Source organism: Pteropus medius, unplaced genomic scaffold (assembly GCF_902729225.1).
Source record: "Pteropus medius unplaced genomic scaffold, Ma_sr-lr_union100, whole genome shotgun sequence".
In the NCBI taxonomy this organism is placed as follows: domain Eukaryota; kingdom Metazoa; phylum Chordata; class Mammalia; order Chiroptera; family Pteropodidae; genus Pteropus; species Pteropus medius.
Window position 1 is genome coordinate 1,492,077 of NW_024344377.1, and position 17,401 is coordinate 1,509,477.

At 42.7% G+C, this 17,401-nt stretch overlaps 1 protein-coding gene and 1 long non-coding RNA gene across 10 annotated transcripts in view; one reads left to right on the forward strand and one right to left on the reverse strand.

Annotated features, from left to right (window-relative positions):
* The window catches only part of LOC120608851 (uncharacterized), a 9,959-nt gene extending 3,011 nt beyond the window's left edge, over positions 1-6,948 (forward strand). The window contains exons 3-5 of one of the 2 annotated variants that reach the window (XR_005654537.1): positions 72-317; positions 2,820-2,882; positions 4,110-6,948. This is a non-coding gene — a long non-coding RNA (uncharacterized LOC120608851). Of the gene's footprint in view, positions 1-71; positions 318-909; positions 1,552-2,819; positions 2,883-4,109 lie in introns of those variants that run through there. The other variant, XR_005654536.1, reaches the window with a different exon arrangement.
* Positions 6,949-12,751: 5,803 nt separating this feature from the next.
* PLEKHA1 (pleckstrin homology domain containing A1) overlaps positions 12,752-17,401 on the reverse strand; it is a 50,126-nt gene continuing 45,476 nt past the window's right edge. For 6 of the 8 annotated variants that reach the window (XM_039870800.1, XM_039870805.1, XM_039870803.1 and 3 more), the window contains one exon: positions 12,752-17,309. In XM_039870800.1, the coding sequence (XP_039726734.1) occupies positions 17,007-17,309 (303 nt within the window). In that variant the 3' untranslated portion in view covers positions 12,752-17,006. Of the gene's footprint in view, positions 17,325-17,401 lie in introns of all 8 variants that reach the window. The other 2 variants (XM_039870804.1, XM_039870801.1) reach the window with 1 other exon arrangement.

Sequence of the window (17,401 nt, forward strand, 5' to 3'; positions counted from 1 at the left end):
CAGGCTTTGGGGTCTCCTCACCCAGTAGTATTCTCCACCCAGTGCATCTTTCCATTTCCTTTGTCTGGCAGAGGGTTGGTACATTGAAAAAAATCTATTGATATTCTTGACTCGCCGGCTGTAGAGAAATCTACCTCTAATTACTTGAACTAGAGAAACGCTGAATTCGTCCTGGTCCAGCCTGGACCTCCCTGTGGCCTGAGCACCTAGGCCAGTAGGTATCGAACCTGAGCATGAGCCAAGCAGCACCAGGATGCCTGATTGCAGCTCAGATGGCCCAGCTCCAGCCTCCGAGTTTCCTCTTCAGGAGGTCCCAGGTAAGGCCTGAGAATTTGCATTTCTGATCAGTTCCAGGTGACGCCGATGCTGCGGGTCAGGAAACCCCACTTTGGATAACAAGGCACTAAGTCAATCTGTGTCTCCTCCTGTCCTGGTCCTTCTCTGCCTCTGGGCATATCTCCACCTCCCCAGTGTGGGTGGTACCATGGGGGATGCGGGGGAGGAGCAAGGAGCAGAAAGCCAACCTCGGAGGGGCTTCTTCAGAGAGCCCCTGGTAAGTCTTAGGGAGTGGGTGAGAGATAGGGGCTGGTGGGGGAGGAAGGCAGAGCAGAGACACCGCTGCTGCCACTTGCTGAATATGGAGGAACTTGGGCTTACCAGGGTATTGATCAGGACAGGGATGTGGTCGGATACGTGTGTGGAAAGACCACCAGGACTGGGTGGAAGCTGGTCTGAGGGATGGGCATGCAGAAGGAGGGGCCGTCTAGATGCAGGTGCTAGCAGGAGAGAAGACAGATTGGTAAATAAGAGTTCAGCTCAGGTTCCAGCAGCTGCCACCATGCGGGGCAACAAAGAAACAGTGTAACCAGCCCTCTACCTGTAACCAGCCCCCTCTCCTCCCCGCTCCAGCGTCACGCCCAGCCTCTCCGAGGGCGGAAATGAAGGGCGCAGAAGAGACTCACCATTCCAGGCCACCTTTCCCTTCCTCCTCCTCCTCAGCCACAGCGACTCTTGGATGGAGAATGTGCCATGTGCTAGGGTGCAGGGGCCATGGTGCCATGTCAATGGTGCTGTTCCCTAGCCAAGCCGTCTGGTTCAGCCTCTGCAGAAGAGTCTTTTCCTCAGTTGCACGAAGGTGCTCCAGGGGTTGGGGCACCCTGAAAACTTGGTCCTAAATTGCTGGTGACCTCAGGGAGGGTATTCTCTGCGTTCACAGTCCTCTTTTGCAGGAAAAGGTGACAGATTCTTGGGTCCTTTAGAAGGAGCTTTTTTAAAATGCTGATACCACCCAGGAATTTGGGAAAGCTTGATTAAATTCAGTAAATTATAGTATTGAGTCAGTCAGTGATGACTTTCTGATTTTGATCATTTTATTATGGTTGTATAAGAGAAAGTTGTTTTGTGTGGTGTTTTGTTTCGTTTTGATATTTTGTTTTTTAAAGAAATTACACACTCAACTATTTACAGGTAAAGAGCCTTCATGTTTGCAACTTATCTTAAATGTTTCAGAGATCGAGAAAGATTAAGCAAGTGCAGTTAACATTTCAGGAATCTGGGTTAAGAGTAAATGAGTTTTGTACTAGCTTTGCAACTTTTCTCTAAACCTAAAATGACTTCAAAATTTAAAGAAAAACTTTTTTAAAAGGAAAAAATAAATACCCTCATCAATTGAATTAAAACCTCAGAGGCGTCAATTAGTACATGCAAAGATGCTCAACATCATTAGTCATCAAGAAATCAAAACCACAATGAGATGCCCCTAGGATGGCTACAATCAAAAAGTCAGGAGGTAACAGGCGATGGCAAAGACGTGGATAAATGGGGACCCCCCCCAATACATCGCTGGTGGCAGTCAAAAATGGTGCAGTTGCTTTGAAAAGCAGTCTGGCCATTCCTCAGATTACCACATGACCCAGTAATTTCACTCCTACGTATGTGCTGGAGAGAAGCAAAGGCTTACGTTCACCTATAAACGTGTCCAGGGCGTTCAAAGCAGCAGCATTCATTATAGCCGAAAGGTGGAAAGCCCCAACTGTCCACCCGTACAATGGAATATTACTCAGCAGTGAAAAAGAGTGAAGCACTGACACCTGCTACGACACGGATGAACTTGAACACATGACCCAAGTGAAAGAAACCAGTCACGAAGGACCATGTATTACACAATCCCGTTCATGTGAAATGTCCAGGATAGGGAACCTACAGAGATATAAAATGGATTGGTGGGTGCCGAGGGCTCTGGGGAGGCTGAGGGGAGACAGGAGTAATGGCTAAAAGATAAGAGGTTCTTTCTGAGGTGATGAAAATATTTTAAAATCGATGGTGGTGGTGGTTGCGTATATCCATGAATACACGAAACACCATCAAATTATATACTTTCACATGGTGAACTGTATGGTATTTGAATTATGTCTCAATACGGCTGCTTTAAAAAAACAGCCTCTAGGGGGCGTGACTGAGCATCCCTGGTGTCCGGTTTTCAGAGACCCAGGGACTCGGATGAGCGGCGGGGCTGAGCACCAGATGGGCCTTGGCGATGTAGCGATGCTTTGTGAATCCGCGTGTACACCATCCGTTTATCCTACAGCCAGGGTAATGTCCTTAGAGATACAGAATGCGGTGGCACCGGGAACTCCATCTAAGTCCAGCTCTTATTTACCCAGTAATCTGTGTGCGGACGGGCCACCACATGGCCCTCCCCAGCAGGCTGGGACAGGAAAGCAGCACTGGTGTCATGTTGGTTGAATTAGACGCTTGTTATCTTGATTTTCATTTGCTTTCTTCCCTTAAATTGGTTCCTTTTTTGATGTGACCTCCAGATGTCGGCAGTCTTGGATGGCATGGCACCAGCAGAGCGTTATCCCTGATGAATCATGGCCCAGGTACTTTTCCACTGGGCCTATGGCCACAGCCTGCTCCATCCTGCGTTAAAGCCCTGTCACCTCGCATCGTAGAGACTGACTGTCTCTCTCCCACTTCTTAGGTGCAGTTTCTGGGTGCTGAATGAAGCCCAGGGCCAGGCACCTAGTCATTAAATTATTTGCTATTTCTTTAAAAAAGAATCATCATCATTTTTAGAAACCAGGCCCGAAAGCCAAGCTCTTGCAGTTGCGCCAGCCTCCCTGTCCCTCAGACCTGCAGCTCCTTAGAAGGGGAAGGGGAAATGACGCGAGCCCTCGACTGAAGGAAGACCAAGCCCAGCCAGGGCGATCATTCAAAGGGAACTCAGGAAATCTTCACTAAAGGCCCAACTTCCTGCGAATCCCTTTGAGATGCAGGAGGAAGCAAAATAATGAGCCAGGGAGATACTTAAAGAAATGCAGGATATGAGGCTGTGAGGGCTGTTTGCTCCTGATGGGTTAAGAAAATGATCATCACTCAGACCTGGAGGAAACAAAGCCTGAGTGTTAACACGGGAGCTTAGAAGAGGACCCCCCTCTCCCCAAAGCTCCCCTCCTCCTCCTCACCTACTCGCAGGTCATGCGGACAGGTGCCCATTTCGCTGCTCCCCCCTATCACCTGGCACAGGGCCTGGCACATCGCAAGAACACAGTACCTTTTAATTTCTCGAGACATGGAAGGGTTGGTTGTATGTGAAATGCAGGGCTTAAAATTTTCTGTATGTCTTCATCCGAATTGAAAGGAAAAATTGTTATACTATATTGTGTGAGCTTTAACAACATGTTGTCATTTAAGGTCCAGGAGCGGTTGCATAATTGACAAGCGTATTTTCCCCCTGCCACTGCCAGGACCAGCATTTTCCAGATAGAGGCTGCTCGATTTGCTTGGGCCCCAGGCCAAAAATGAAGGGCAGGGCTGTAGCCAGTTCACAGTGGACATATAGTGTAACTGAGCAACAAGCCTTGACGGTTACAAGCCTCCAAGTTTTGTCCCATAACTTGACTTATTCTATCAGATAGTCTTTAGTCTGCCTCACTTATTTCTTATACTCCAGAGTCCAGCAAAAACTTCTTGTCCATAGGAAGCCCTTGAAAACTATTGATTGAATTCAATTAACACAGTATTTCTTCTGCTGGGAGGGAAAAAAAAAAAATGAGCACAACCAAAGACATTTCGTGGCATTTATTAATGCCTGTTCTCCCTTTAAGGCTAAGGACAAGAATCAATCATGAACCAAGATCCATCGCGTCAGCACGAATACCAGGACAAGTAAGGCTCCTTTCGAGCTGGAATGGAGCTGTGCCAGAATCGGAGCGAAATCCAGTTTTCAGCGTGTGCCAGCTCCTCTCCTTGGGGCCCTCCTGTAACTCTCTACGCGGGAGGGTGCAATGCCTCCTCTGGCATAGACACCGAACCCAAAGCAGGAGGAAGTTGGACTAAACTAGGTGTAGATGGCATAGGGCCTTCTGAGGCCACGGGATGTAGCTAGCTATTGTTCTAAGAACAATGGAAAACTATCAAAGGGTTTCACTGGGGAGTGACAGTCTGATATTTTAAATGTGTGAATAGGTTGTAGGGAGACAGTAGAAACTTGGATGGAACAGAAATCTTCTCAGAAATCATAAAATATGAATACTGACAAAAGATAAAAACCTTAAATAAACCAGTATTTATGGAGAAAAAGATATATTTGTCTAAAACAAATAAAAATCACCTCTGGAAAAATTCTTGAGGCCAAATGGTTTCATGGTTGAATTCCTTGAAACTTTAAATGAAAAGATAATTTCATGCTCTTTACATGGATAAAGAGCTTGGGGAAACAAAGGAAAAACTTCCCAACGTGTTTTACAAAGAAGCACATTCTGATATTAAAACTTACGAAGGATAGCAACCCTTCTCTCCCTTGCAAAAGAAGTTTACAAATCAGCATCATTTATGGGGACAGGTATGTGACTACTAAATCGGGGGGGTCTGGCATATTAAAGAATAGAGGAAGAATGAAAGAATGATATAGTATTAATTTTTCACATCATCTCAATAAATTCTCAAATCCCAAAAAGTATCTAATATTCATTCCTGAGAGGAGTTTTTTGGGGGGTAACTAAAAAAATAAAGGAACTTCTTTAACATGATAAAGAATATCTCCAGTCAATGACCATCTCCATACGTAATAAAACACCAGAGACATTCTTGTTACTATCTGAATACTTAGCACTAGAAGTTCAGGCCAACTCAATAAGAAAAAGAAATACTAAAAATAAAAAAGAAATGCCGAGAAGGAGGTTAGAGGGTCATTTGTTGCAGATCAGATTATTGCCTTACTGAAAACCCAAGAGATTCAACTAAAAAAACTAATAGTACAGTAGCCAGTTTTAAAAATTAATTTATATAAGCTATGTATGAGCTTGCCTACAGACCCGCAGTAAATGGCTAGAAAAAAACAGGAACAAAAGACACCATCCAATAGAACGAAGAAGATAAACTACCTAGGAATTTACTTAACAAAAAAATATCTAGGAGATGTATGAATAAAGTCACTGAAGGATTTTTAAACACCCTTGGCTGAATGGAGAGCCATACTATAGTATTCCTGGATGGGAAAAATATAACTGCGATCTGCCAGTTTTCGCCCTGTGGATACATACATTTCACCATCTCAAGGCCCCTCCTGCACGACCGTGGGACCACGGCCCCACCTCAGAGAATTTCTGTTGCCCGCACTGGGTTCATGTCGCCCAAGGGCAGGAATTCTCTGCTCTCGCTTTGCAGAAGTCCCAGCGCTGGCCCATCTTCCTGGGGGCGGAGTCGCTGCCGCCTCCAGTGCCAGTGGGGTTTCAGAGAGACAGACCAGCATACAAAGGAAGCCGCAAGCCCCTCTTCTGACCCCTGACGATCTGTAAAACCCCTGAAGCAGTGGTGGCTGAGTCAATGTTTAACAACCAGTTCTTTCAAATTAAAAAAAAAAAATTATCAATTTTGCTGAGGGATATGTAGCACATGATTTACAAACCATAATGAAATATACAATACTCTTTATTGCCGATTCCATTGAGCGGACTGATTGTCACAGGATGCTTTCTGAATTAGAGACTGGAACTAGTACACTGAGGCTCGCAGACCAAACCCAGTCCATCTCCTGTATTTTGACAACCTGCAAACTCAGAAAAGTTTTTATGTTTCTGAACGGCTGAAAAAAAAAAATCAAAAGAATTGGACGCTGTGATACATGCAAATTATGTGAAATTCAGTATCCACAAGTAAAGTTATTTTGGAACACAGCCCTGCTCATTCATTTCGTGTTGTCTGTGGGCCGTGGCAGAGGAGTCGTGTGACAGATACCTCTGTCCTGCATTCATTGTGTGGGACCTTTATGGAAAAAGTTGCCGCCCCCACTGATGGGGAGTGACCAATGGTGCAGCAGAGATGTTAGCCCCGTGGCCTGTGTCCGCATCGGCTTCCGCCGCCAAGGGGAGAACACCCTTCCCTGTGCCCACTCTGCCACCACGGCCCTGCAGCAGTGGCACCGCTGGACGTTCCTTTCCCCAAACTGCAGGACTTATTCTGAGCCTTCTCTGTCCACAGCCAGCTCAGGCACCTGGTCTTCCTCTCCCTCCGCGCGCACCACCTCCTCTTGGCGGATCAGCTTCCCCCGAAATGCAAACGGCTACGAGGAAGATCCGTACCTGGGAGACTCACCTGTCCACAGTCACCAAACACAACTAGATGCCGAGTTTCATCTCAGGTTTAACAGCAACAAGCACCTTGACGATTTCATAAACTTGACTCTGGTTGTTAAAAAGGAGGAATTTTTTTAGAACTTCAAAATAAAGACTCAGAGGTTCAAATGGAATAGAAACACATTTCTCTGATATTAAAATGTATTATAAACTACAATTACTAATATTGTGTACTAATGGAGAAATATGCATGTTAATATTCTAGAAAGTTTAGAAACGGGCCAATTGCTACCTGAATGCTATAGACTGAATGTTTGTGTTCCCCTCAAATATGTGTTGAAACCCACCCCCCAAGGTGGTGGCATTAGGAGGTGGGGCCTTCGAGAGGTGACTAGGTCACGAGGGCTCCACTCTCACCCTGACACAGGGGACCCTGTGAGGACAGAATGAGACGGCCGTCCGTGAGCCTGGAGGTGGGTCCTCACCAGACACCAGGTCCGCTGCATCTCGATCTTGGACTTCCCAACCTCCAGATGGTGAGGAACAAATTTCCGGGGTTTACGAGCCCCCCGGTCTGTGGTGTTCTGTTATAGCAGCCCAAACCGACTAAGACACTGATATAAGCAGGATTTCAAATCAATGGGAGGAAGCAGATATTTAAAACCAATATTATAGAGAATACTGGCTGATTTTTAAATACCGATATCATAGAGAAAACTGTGTTGATGGGGGAAGGGTAGTATATTAGATTTTTATATGACTTGCCAAAATTAATTCCAGGTGTATTTAACTTTTAGAAGTAAAAAACTAAAATAAATGTATTGAGAAATATTATAAATATACATATGTATGTGTGAAATTACTTTCTAAACATGACAGCAAAGGCAATATCCGTAAAGAAAAAAGATACCCATAAATAAAAGCGCCATCAATAAAAGGTAAATGATAAACAAGGAAAATGTTTAAATAGAGACATAAATAAATTTAGGACAAAGATTAATATTTATATACAAAAGCTTAGAAATAAATAAACATTCGAACAGCAATAGAAAAATAGATAAGGACAAAAATAGGCAACTCACAAGAAGAAAAGAAATGATCAATTAAAAAAAAAAACTTCCAATAGTTTTCGAAGAAATGTAAATAAAAATCACAAGGTAGTGTTTCTTCTAACCAGACTGACAAAAATTAAAAGTGCTCCCCAGGATGTGAAGAAGTAGGCGCTGTCACGCGCTGCCGGCGGGTGCAGGCGTACATCCTCCCTACAAGATCATTAGGCAAGGTCAACACGTGAAATACACATACCTCTGGGAGCAGCGAAGCCACGTGTCGGGATGTGCCGCGATCGGCAGCAAGAATGTGGCCTGCGGGATTGTTGCTGAAAAGATGGAAACAATCGAAACATCCAGTAAAGAAACAGGCAGAGAATTTTTCATAGCTGTACACGAGAAAAGACAACAGGTTTAAACCGTTACAAACAGCGGGGTCGATACATATTTGTTGATATGTGAAAGTATCCATAATGTTTTGCTGTGTGGAAAAGCGACAAAGCGGCACGTATTACGTGGTCCCAAATACGTAAGATTCCTAGGGACGTGTGTAGACAGGCAGAGCGACGTCCCAAGAGAAGTCACGCGATGGATGTCAGGCGGCGTTCACTTTCATCATTTTGTGTGAGCTGTGTGTGCGCACATGGGTGTGATGTTTCCAAAGGCTGAGAGCATTTTTACACACACACATACACACACACAAAGCTATTTACATACACATGTATGAAAAGTCTTGGAAGCCTAATCACTGAAATGGGTCATTTCTTGACGATGAGATGACAGTGATTTTCATTTTTTTGCTTACAGGTATGTTCCACAATAATGTGTTCCCTTTAAAATCAGAAAAAAAGGCATTAAGCATATTCTTTTTAAACAACAAAACATCCTTGTCTTCAGGAATTCCTAGTTTTGTGAAAGAAAAATGGAAACAAAATAAAGTACAATGGTGGCCATGGTGGCTATGTCCCTAGGAGCGTAGACACCAAAGCACCAGCAGGGGACAGCACGGAGGCCTTCCGAGGGGATGTGACAGGGCATGCCCAGTCACAGAAGGCGAGAAGGAGCTTTCAAAATGGAGAGAGGGAGGCAAAGGTGTTCCACGCAGAGAACTCCTTTCCACCAAGTTACTCTAACTGGTCTGTCCTTGGTTCCCAGGGTGAATATAGAAATCCACTTATTTTCCATTTTCTACAAAAACTGTTGTTGAGGACATTGGTCCCACGTTATTCTGTATCCCTTGCAGCACAACTCACATGACAAAAGCTTCTGAACGTTTACTGCCAAGAAGATTCTCTTGCTCAAAAAAGAGGACGTGCTTCTTCCCACCAAACAACACGGTTGTTACGGAATTCGCTTTGCCTTTCCCGTTACCAGGAGGCTCAGGGTGAAGCCGTGTCTGTGTGCAGTGAGCGCCTTTCCTGGGTTCCTGATAAAAGTCTGTCTATATAGACCGCGAAAAGAGAGAAAACGTCTTCTAATGTGAGTTTCCTCCGTCACAGCAGGCTGGTGCACAGGCTGATTTCTCGTCGGAAGGAAACACAGGATCCAGAAGATGGTGGCTGTGGGTTTTCTCAGCTCTGCTAACAGGGGTACAGGGGTACAGGGGTACAGGGGTACGCCTCCAACTGTGGCCTTCTGAAGCACGAGAGAGGAGTTCACTACGTGCAACAGATGCCTTCGGGCAGCGGGCCTCAAACTTTAAAGGGCATCAGTCACCTGGAGGGCTTATTAAAACAGACCCGTTGGCCCTGTCCTCAGAGACTCTGATTCAGTAGCCCTGGGAGGGGCCCGTAATTTGCATTTCTAGCAAGTTCTCCTGTGATGTTGAAGCGTTGGTCCTGGAACCAACTGAGTCACTGCTCTCAGGATTCGTTCAATTTTTCTCACTGCAGGTGGAGAGGAGTCACTGGGTGACCCTGAACCATTGGGTGACACTGAGCCACCTGAAATTCAATGTAACATGGACCATGCACGAGTGTCATGGGAGCCAGGGATGCCCCTGCAGCTGTGAGCAACTGCTGAAACTTTCACAGTGACCACGACTACTGGGATGTTTGAATTTTGCTTCCTGTTTTAATTTACTTCTTTTCGGCAAATCTAAATCAGCAAAGAGCTAGATCTGGCCTGTTCCCATTTTCTAACCTCTTCCAAATTTTGAAGTCATTGGCTTTTACTGCAGTCGAGAGAGAAAAGCGATTTAGGTTAAAAGCAAAAGCTTAAATTGAATTCTAGTTCCAATTAACTGAATGGAATGTTGGCGCGGGATGAGAGAAGGAATCGGCATCTTTGGGGTCATCCTGGCTTGTGTTGTGGGGAAGATAAGAAAGCAATTCTAACGCCTCAAGGAGAAAACTGCATCTTAGTGAGAACTCAAAGACAGATGGAATTAAAAGGCAAAGATGACCCAGAAAGTGGCATTTGAGCAGAAGAGCGAGGATGACGGGGCGGTAAGACCACCAGGAAACAAAGACTGGTTCGTGTGCACCTGCGTGTGGGACGTACAAGCAGCATCGCGTGAGAGCAGGAACGGAAGGGCCTGGACTCTCAGCTAAGGAGTTTAAACACGGTTCGTAAGGAGAGTGTTTTTCAGACGAGAAGCCCAGACGTGTCCTTCAGGGATCGTGGGCAATGAGAAATTACACTTCGCACACTTGAATTTTAATTTGTAAAAGACTCATAAGATTTAAATAGTCTCCCTATACCTGAATACTGCCACTTTAACTCCGGGGTTCATGTTTGTGTTTGGAACCATGTTGGTGCCAGGCAAAAACCAGATGATATCACAACTTGTCATATAAATGGTCTTCACATTCATTCGTATAATCTGAGTTGCAGACAAGGTGAATTTTTACTATTTTGCTCAGTTCCATGCAAATACATTTGAAAACTTAGAATGTACAGTTTTCTAATAATATAACTTATTAAAACTGATTCCAGAAAAGATAGAAAAGCTAAGCACATCAAATTTCATAGAGGAAATGAGGAACTTGTCAGATGCGCCCCTCAAGAGGTCCAGGGGGCATTATAGGGGAAAGTCTACCAATTCCTTAGAGTATAATTCCAATTCTTTTTAAGCTGTTCCAGAACAGCTTAAAAGAAAAAAAAAAATCTTCCAAGTTCTATAAAGCTACTATACTACCATAAAATCTACAAAGACCCGAACCGCACCCCCCGACACACAAAACACAGGCCAATATCACTTATATTTATGCAAAAATCCCAAATAAGAGCAAACAGAACAAGCAACATATCTAAAAAATAATACATCCTAACCATTTGGTATTTATTCTAGAAAGATCATAATTAAATAGTTAAATGGATTATTAATAGCAATCCATTAGAGAATGGAATAACATTATTCACCAAATTAACTGATCTAAGTAGGGAAAAAGATTATTTCCATAGATATTGAAGATATCTGACAAAATTCAGCTACCAATTTTTCATTAAAAAAAAAAAAGCACCGCTCAATAAAATATGAAGTTGAATACTTTAACCTGATAAAATATTTCTCTCTCAGCCCAAAAGTCAGCATCATGCTTAATGGGAGCCACTAAAGGTCTTTTCGCTAAAGTCGGGAATGTGACAAATGTGACAGTGATGTTATTGAAAACTGTTAATTCATGACCACAGAGCTCAAAGGAGCCCTCAGGGCTGCCCTACATTTCTCTAGTCCATTTCCCCTCCACCCTCCTACACATTTCTATACCTTCTACTCTTCTCAACAAACCTCGGACACCTCCTTTCCCATCCCACTCACAGTTGAAGATTCTGTTTCCTAATCTGCTGAGATGAAGGCGATCAGTCTTGCAGACTTGCTCCCCCGCCAGGTACCCACTTAACCAGTGGGGCAGCCACGCACTGTGCCCTCCCATGGCAGACAAACATCCGTGCCCTCGCGTAAAGCCGAGCCCCACACTCGCGCCGTAGACTCCATCGCATCTCGCCCCGCCCCCCGCCCAGGGACTTGGCTCCAACAATTCTCCGTCTCCTACGCCGTTGGCCCTTTCGCCATTTGGTCATCCCATCACCAGATGCCACTGCTTCTTCTATTTTGAAACAACAAAATCTCGACTCCGCTTTGGCTACTAGCAACTGTCTCATTTCTCCGCTCCCATTGCAGCAAAACTCCTTAAAAATAGTTCTATTACCCACATCGTTCCACCAAAACTGCTATTAAGATGACCAATGACCTCCACAGTGCCAAACCCAGTGGTCTTTCTCAGTCTGCCCTTCCTTGACCCATCAGCAGTGTGTGATGCATCTGATCACCCCCCCCGCCCCCTCCTCGATTCATTTTCTTCACTTGGCTTCCAAGACACCGCACTCCTGACGTCCTATGGACTCAGCAACTACACCTTCCCATTCTGTCGCCAGCTCCTCTTCCAGAGCTCTCATTGTCACTGTGGTTCACTCCGTGGTCCGCTTTTCTTCACCTCTCTAATCCAGTCTCCTGGCTTTAAATAGCCTCTAATATGTTGAAGACTCCCACATTCTCTCTAGTAAAGGTTTCTCTCAGTTTCGAACGTGTATGTCTAACTGCCTTCCTCATGTTTCTCCTTGGATGTGTAAGTGATCTCAAACCATCCCATTCGATACTGCAATCACAATCTTTCCCCTCGAACCCTGCCCGACCTGCAGGATCTGGCTCCTCGGTTCATGGCCTCTCTGCCCCTCGAGTTGTCCAGGCCAAAAGACTTGCCGTCATCCTCAACGCCACACTTCCTCTCACTTGCCAAAGCTAACCCACTGGGAAATCTTCCACCTTCGAAAAAGGAGTGAGGACGTGACAGCACGAACCAAGACAAGGAGCATGGCGTATGTGAAAGTCACAAAGGGACAGCTGTACCTGGAATCGAAGACCCTATATGGAAATAATAGTAGATAAGGTTCTACTATCAGTAGATAAGGGGAAGAGACCAAGTTCGCGTCATGTGGGTACCAAAGCCAGGCAGAAACGGGCTTTAGTGTGCTGCTCCCTAAATCATGGGAAGTCTCCCGCGTTTCCCACCCATCCGTGTGCCACCCCCGACACACAGACACACACAGACACAGCTAAAGAAAACCAGTCTGACTGGTGTTAAGTCCCAGAGTTTGAAAGAAAGAGGCAGTGAACCTTAAGAGTAACAATCTAAATCTTTAATTACCACTTTGGACCTTTCAAATTCCAAATCAACATTTACAAACTTATTGCCATGTCATAGTTTTTACTTATAGTACTTTTTTCTCTTCTGGGACCTTGTAAAGGCCCCTCCAGCACAATGCTTCTCTTACACGCTCCGTGATTCGTGGACCTTCTCAGTCTCTTGATGTGTGTGTAGTTTTCCATGCTTGATTTGATCACATATTGCACTTTATATTTCTTTGGGCCAATTCCTTGTGGATGTCATCTTCTTTCCTGTGTGCTGCTTACTGTACACTGACGATATCCATCTGACCTCAGACCTCATCAGAAGGTCAAAAGCTTCTTTACACAGAAAAACACCTCACTCCCGCCCTACACCAAGTGGCTATAACCAGTCCCCACAACTATTTCTAATGCAAGAATTGTGCATCCTAAAGATATTTTATAATCCTTATTCGGGTAAACTTATTAATTTATATAATGTCAAATGTCAGAATTAAAAAAAAAATCTCTCGGGGAGGTTATGAACAGGATACTTAACTACTATTCTCAAATATTAAATTTAAATCTATCACTTGAAATATGGTTCTAGAAAATGTTGACAAGAGATTCAATGAAAATTCAACTCATTAAAAATGTAGAGATAGTACAACATAAACAAAGAGGACTTTTCAAGGCATCTACTGAGGCAGTAATACCATAATGGTTAAGAATCCAAACTTTGATAACAAAAAGACTGGGTTACGAACCGAATGCGATTTGGGGCAAGTGACTAAGTTTGTTTCTAAAACTGGAGAATGAGAGGTAGATGTTACTATAAGGGCAACGATGAGGGGCCCTTGTGATGGCCTTGTGATGGAATTGTTCTGTATCTTGACTCGATGTCAATATCCAGGTTATATTTTACTATGGTTTTTTTCAATGTTATCATTGAGAACTGAATGAGGGGTATATAAGAACTCTATTTTTCTTACAACTACATAGGAATCTATAAGTTATCTCCAAAAAATAGTTTAAAGAAGTTATTTGTAAAGTTTGACTTAAATTTTATATTTCAAAACAATCCCAGGCAATATCTTCTCTAATTTTCTATGATGAATGAAATAAAGTGAAAGACTCCAAATTGCTTTAAATTTTGCAAAGACATAACCAGAAGGTGGCGCTATTACTACATGATTATACCGTACATAGTAAGGCACTATTCACTTTCAATGTCATAATAATGGAACGCTAGGATTTTATCAATCCAAATTAAATGCTAACCCAAATTCAGCAATAATTGCAATACATGTCTTAATATACAATTTTAAAAAGTCATTAAAAATAACAATTTTGGGGGCTGTGTGTAACATGCTAGGTTGCAAATACAAAATACAAACTCTTCTATATTTTTCCTTACGTCCTACGTAGACTGGCAAACCCTTCTAAAGACTAAGAAGATTCTCACCAAATCTGGCATTAAGCTGTGATATCATGGTGCTTTTTATACAAACACTTCCTGCTTCACCAACTGATAAAAGTCTGAGCATCACTGAAGGAAAATTCTGCAACTAGAAGTAAAAGGCAAGCCGAGGGAGGGATTTCTTTTGTGAAAGCAACAAACTTTAGAACGTTCTCGTTTTTAAAAAAATAAAACATTTAAAATACTCGTCAGAGGAAGAAAATGACATTGCACCAGTTAATAAAAATTACCAAGACAGAAGTCCTTTATCCGATTCCATTATTATTAGATGCTGGATACATAGCAGACACAAACTATTTGTTAATAATAGCGGGTTTGCAAGAGGAAGCCTCTAACACGCGACGGGGAGTTCTTCATGAGCGCACGTCAGCAGCCCACCTGAGGATGAAAACACCTTCTACACGCCGCCTTCCTCACGTCACGTCCAGTCTAACCAATAAACAAGCACTGCAAACGGCCCGGATGATTCGGACGATGCTCTGAAGCCAACACCTTTAATTTTGCTTTTGAGACTGTTTTACTTAAGCAAAATAAGCAAGCTTTTTTTCCCCTCAAAAGATTCGTTTTTCCCTGTATCGAACTATGCCTTTCGAATGTTACTAAATAGTCTGTCCTTACATATATAAATTCAGGTCAATTAACCTAACACATTTTGTACTAGTTCTATTTGTTCACACAGAGGCAGAACCGACCAAATGAGAAGTAAGTTAGAATTAATTTGAACGGTTTATTCTCAAGTCATTACAGTGTTCAACCAGTTTGATGTATAAAGATAATAGACATAAAAGTAAACACTGGGAAGCACACATACATTCCCATTCTGAAAGACGTTATCTGTACAGAAAAAAAATGCAGCAAATATTAAGGTATTCAAAGTAATTTTTGGACAATTCGGATGTGACATATTTACAAGAAAAGTATAAGTTTTAAAATAATTAAATAATTTTCATAGAATTATAAAAGTATTGAGATAAATATTAGGAGACCCCAACAATCACAAGAACACTTTCCTATGCTACCGAATACAAGGGCAGTTCCATAAAAAGTCCCAAAATAGAGCTAGTATTTGGCCTCTATGAAATATATCAAATTACCAATACCAAAATATGCTAAAATAAACATGCATTGTGGAAGCTGTACCAAAGAAAACAGCATTTGGCTCCTGAATATCACAAACTGTCTACACACGATCTCTTAGTAAGTGTGCCATGAAAAAAGAACTTTCGACAGAGCCATTACAATGGATAAAAAGTGACAATCACTTAAAACTTTTTCACTCGTCATTTTCAAATGTAGCTGCAAAAAACAAAAAACCTAAATGTTTAAAAAATATTAGCTTATGAATAAAAAAAGTTGAGTGGTGCATCATTATGCAGTTGAGTTTTGAAACGGATGCTATAATTCTAGTATAAAAGACAGTCACCTCTGATTCCACCTCTACAGCAGGAAATCTCTCTCCAGACAAGAAGTCGTCTTAGAAAATGAAAAGGAGAAACATGACATGTGTGAATTTAAAACAAAACAGTACTGTAAAATGGTAAAATAAAAAAAAATAAAAAAAATAAAATAGCAGCATGTGAAATTCAAGACTATATTCTTAAAGCAAATGTTTAAGACTGAACTGCAAAAATGGCACTTGCTCAAACTGGTCGATTATTCAACACCTCGACCTAAGGATTTTTTTAGAAGGGTGCTTATATTTATGACATCCCTGTGATTAATGTATACTCAAATTTGTGTTTTAAAATACATATATTGCACAGGTAGTAGAACACCAGCGCTCTGGTATCTCTAACATAAAATGTTTTCTTATTTAACGTATTAAACTATGCTACTGAAACTTAATTTGATTTCGATGTTTAAAGCCAATCACACAGGACTTTTGAGCACGTTAACAAGATGGAAAACACAGGCACTTGCATAAAGGTTGTTGGTGACAAAAAGTAGAGGGCACAACAGCATGACCCAGGGTAGTATGTCTTTACATATAAACTTGAGGTCTTTCACTGATCCAAATATAGAAATAAGAACTATGTACAAAACTTTGATAAGAAAATCAGATCTCCCAGAAATTTCATCGTAAATCATTTTCAGTGAATAAAGCAATGAGTGCTTCGAGTCCTATTCAAGCTTTTTCAAACGAACATCCAAGATACAGCTGTTTAAAATCTAATTTTCCCCTTCTCTCCACCAGAGTACAACTCACGAGCCTCACTGACAGTCCAATAACATCCTCTATGCAAAACTTATCACTCATCTTGAGACCCAGGGCATCAAAAATCATGTCAAAACAGTCCACATTGTCGTATAAATTTTACAGCACCACAGACATCATGACTTTAGATATCTTAGTCTGGTAATATTTCATTCAATAATATTAACCAGAAAGAATGTGTAAATATCAACATCTAATAGGAAATCATAGGAGCATTTTAAAAAGGACCAAAACAATAAACATTTTTAATGTTTTAAGTTGTTAAACATTTAAATTGTCAAAATCACTAGGAAAGAATATCACGCACACATTTTCATCACCCAAATGAGAACACACGAAACTTCAGACAGTTGATAATGAGACACTTAGGTTTTTCTCTTTCTTTCCTTATTTTAAAAAGAGATTACATGTAGTTTGGCCACTCCAGATTCTTGGTTTACCAGCTTATAGAGTACATCTAAGAGGCAGTATGATATGCGCACTGAAAACCATTTCGCCCTTTACCATCTTTGGCTAGAAGCCTCATGAAAGGAAACCGAGGGGGTGAGAGGCAGATCGAGCTCTGCGTGCTTCCACCTTACACATCGCTGACCGGAAGGGTGGCGTCATCCAAGTCCACGTGGTCGCAATCTTTTTCCTGAGGGCCGTTTTTACTTTGAGGTTTTAGCAGAGCTTGTTCAGTCACTTTGGAAGCTGGTTCTCTTGGAGAGACAGTCTGGACCTTGAAGTTCCCTGGCTTGACCTTGGCAAGAGATTCGTAAAATCCTCGCTTCTCCACGGTAAAGCTTGAGACCAGAGAGTGGCTGCGAGAGGCTGTGGAATGCGAGGCGGCGGCGGTGGGGCGCAAGGCGTGCCTGGGTTCTGCGCAGCTGGGATGCTCCTGCAAAGGGGAGTGCTGGTCAGACAGAGTCGGTCACAAAGGCCCAGGTTAGTAACTCAGTGTGAGACTTTACTCTCTGAAAAACAAACCAC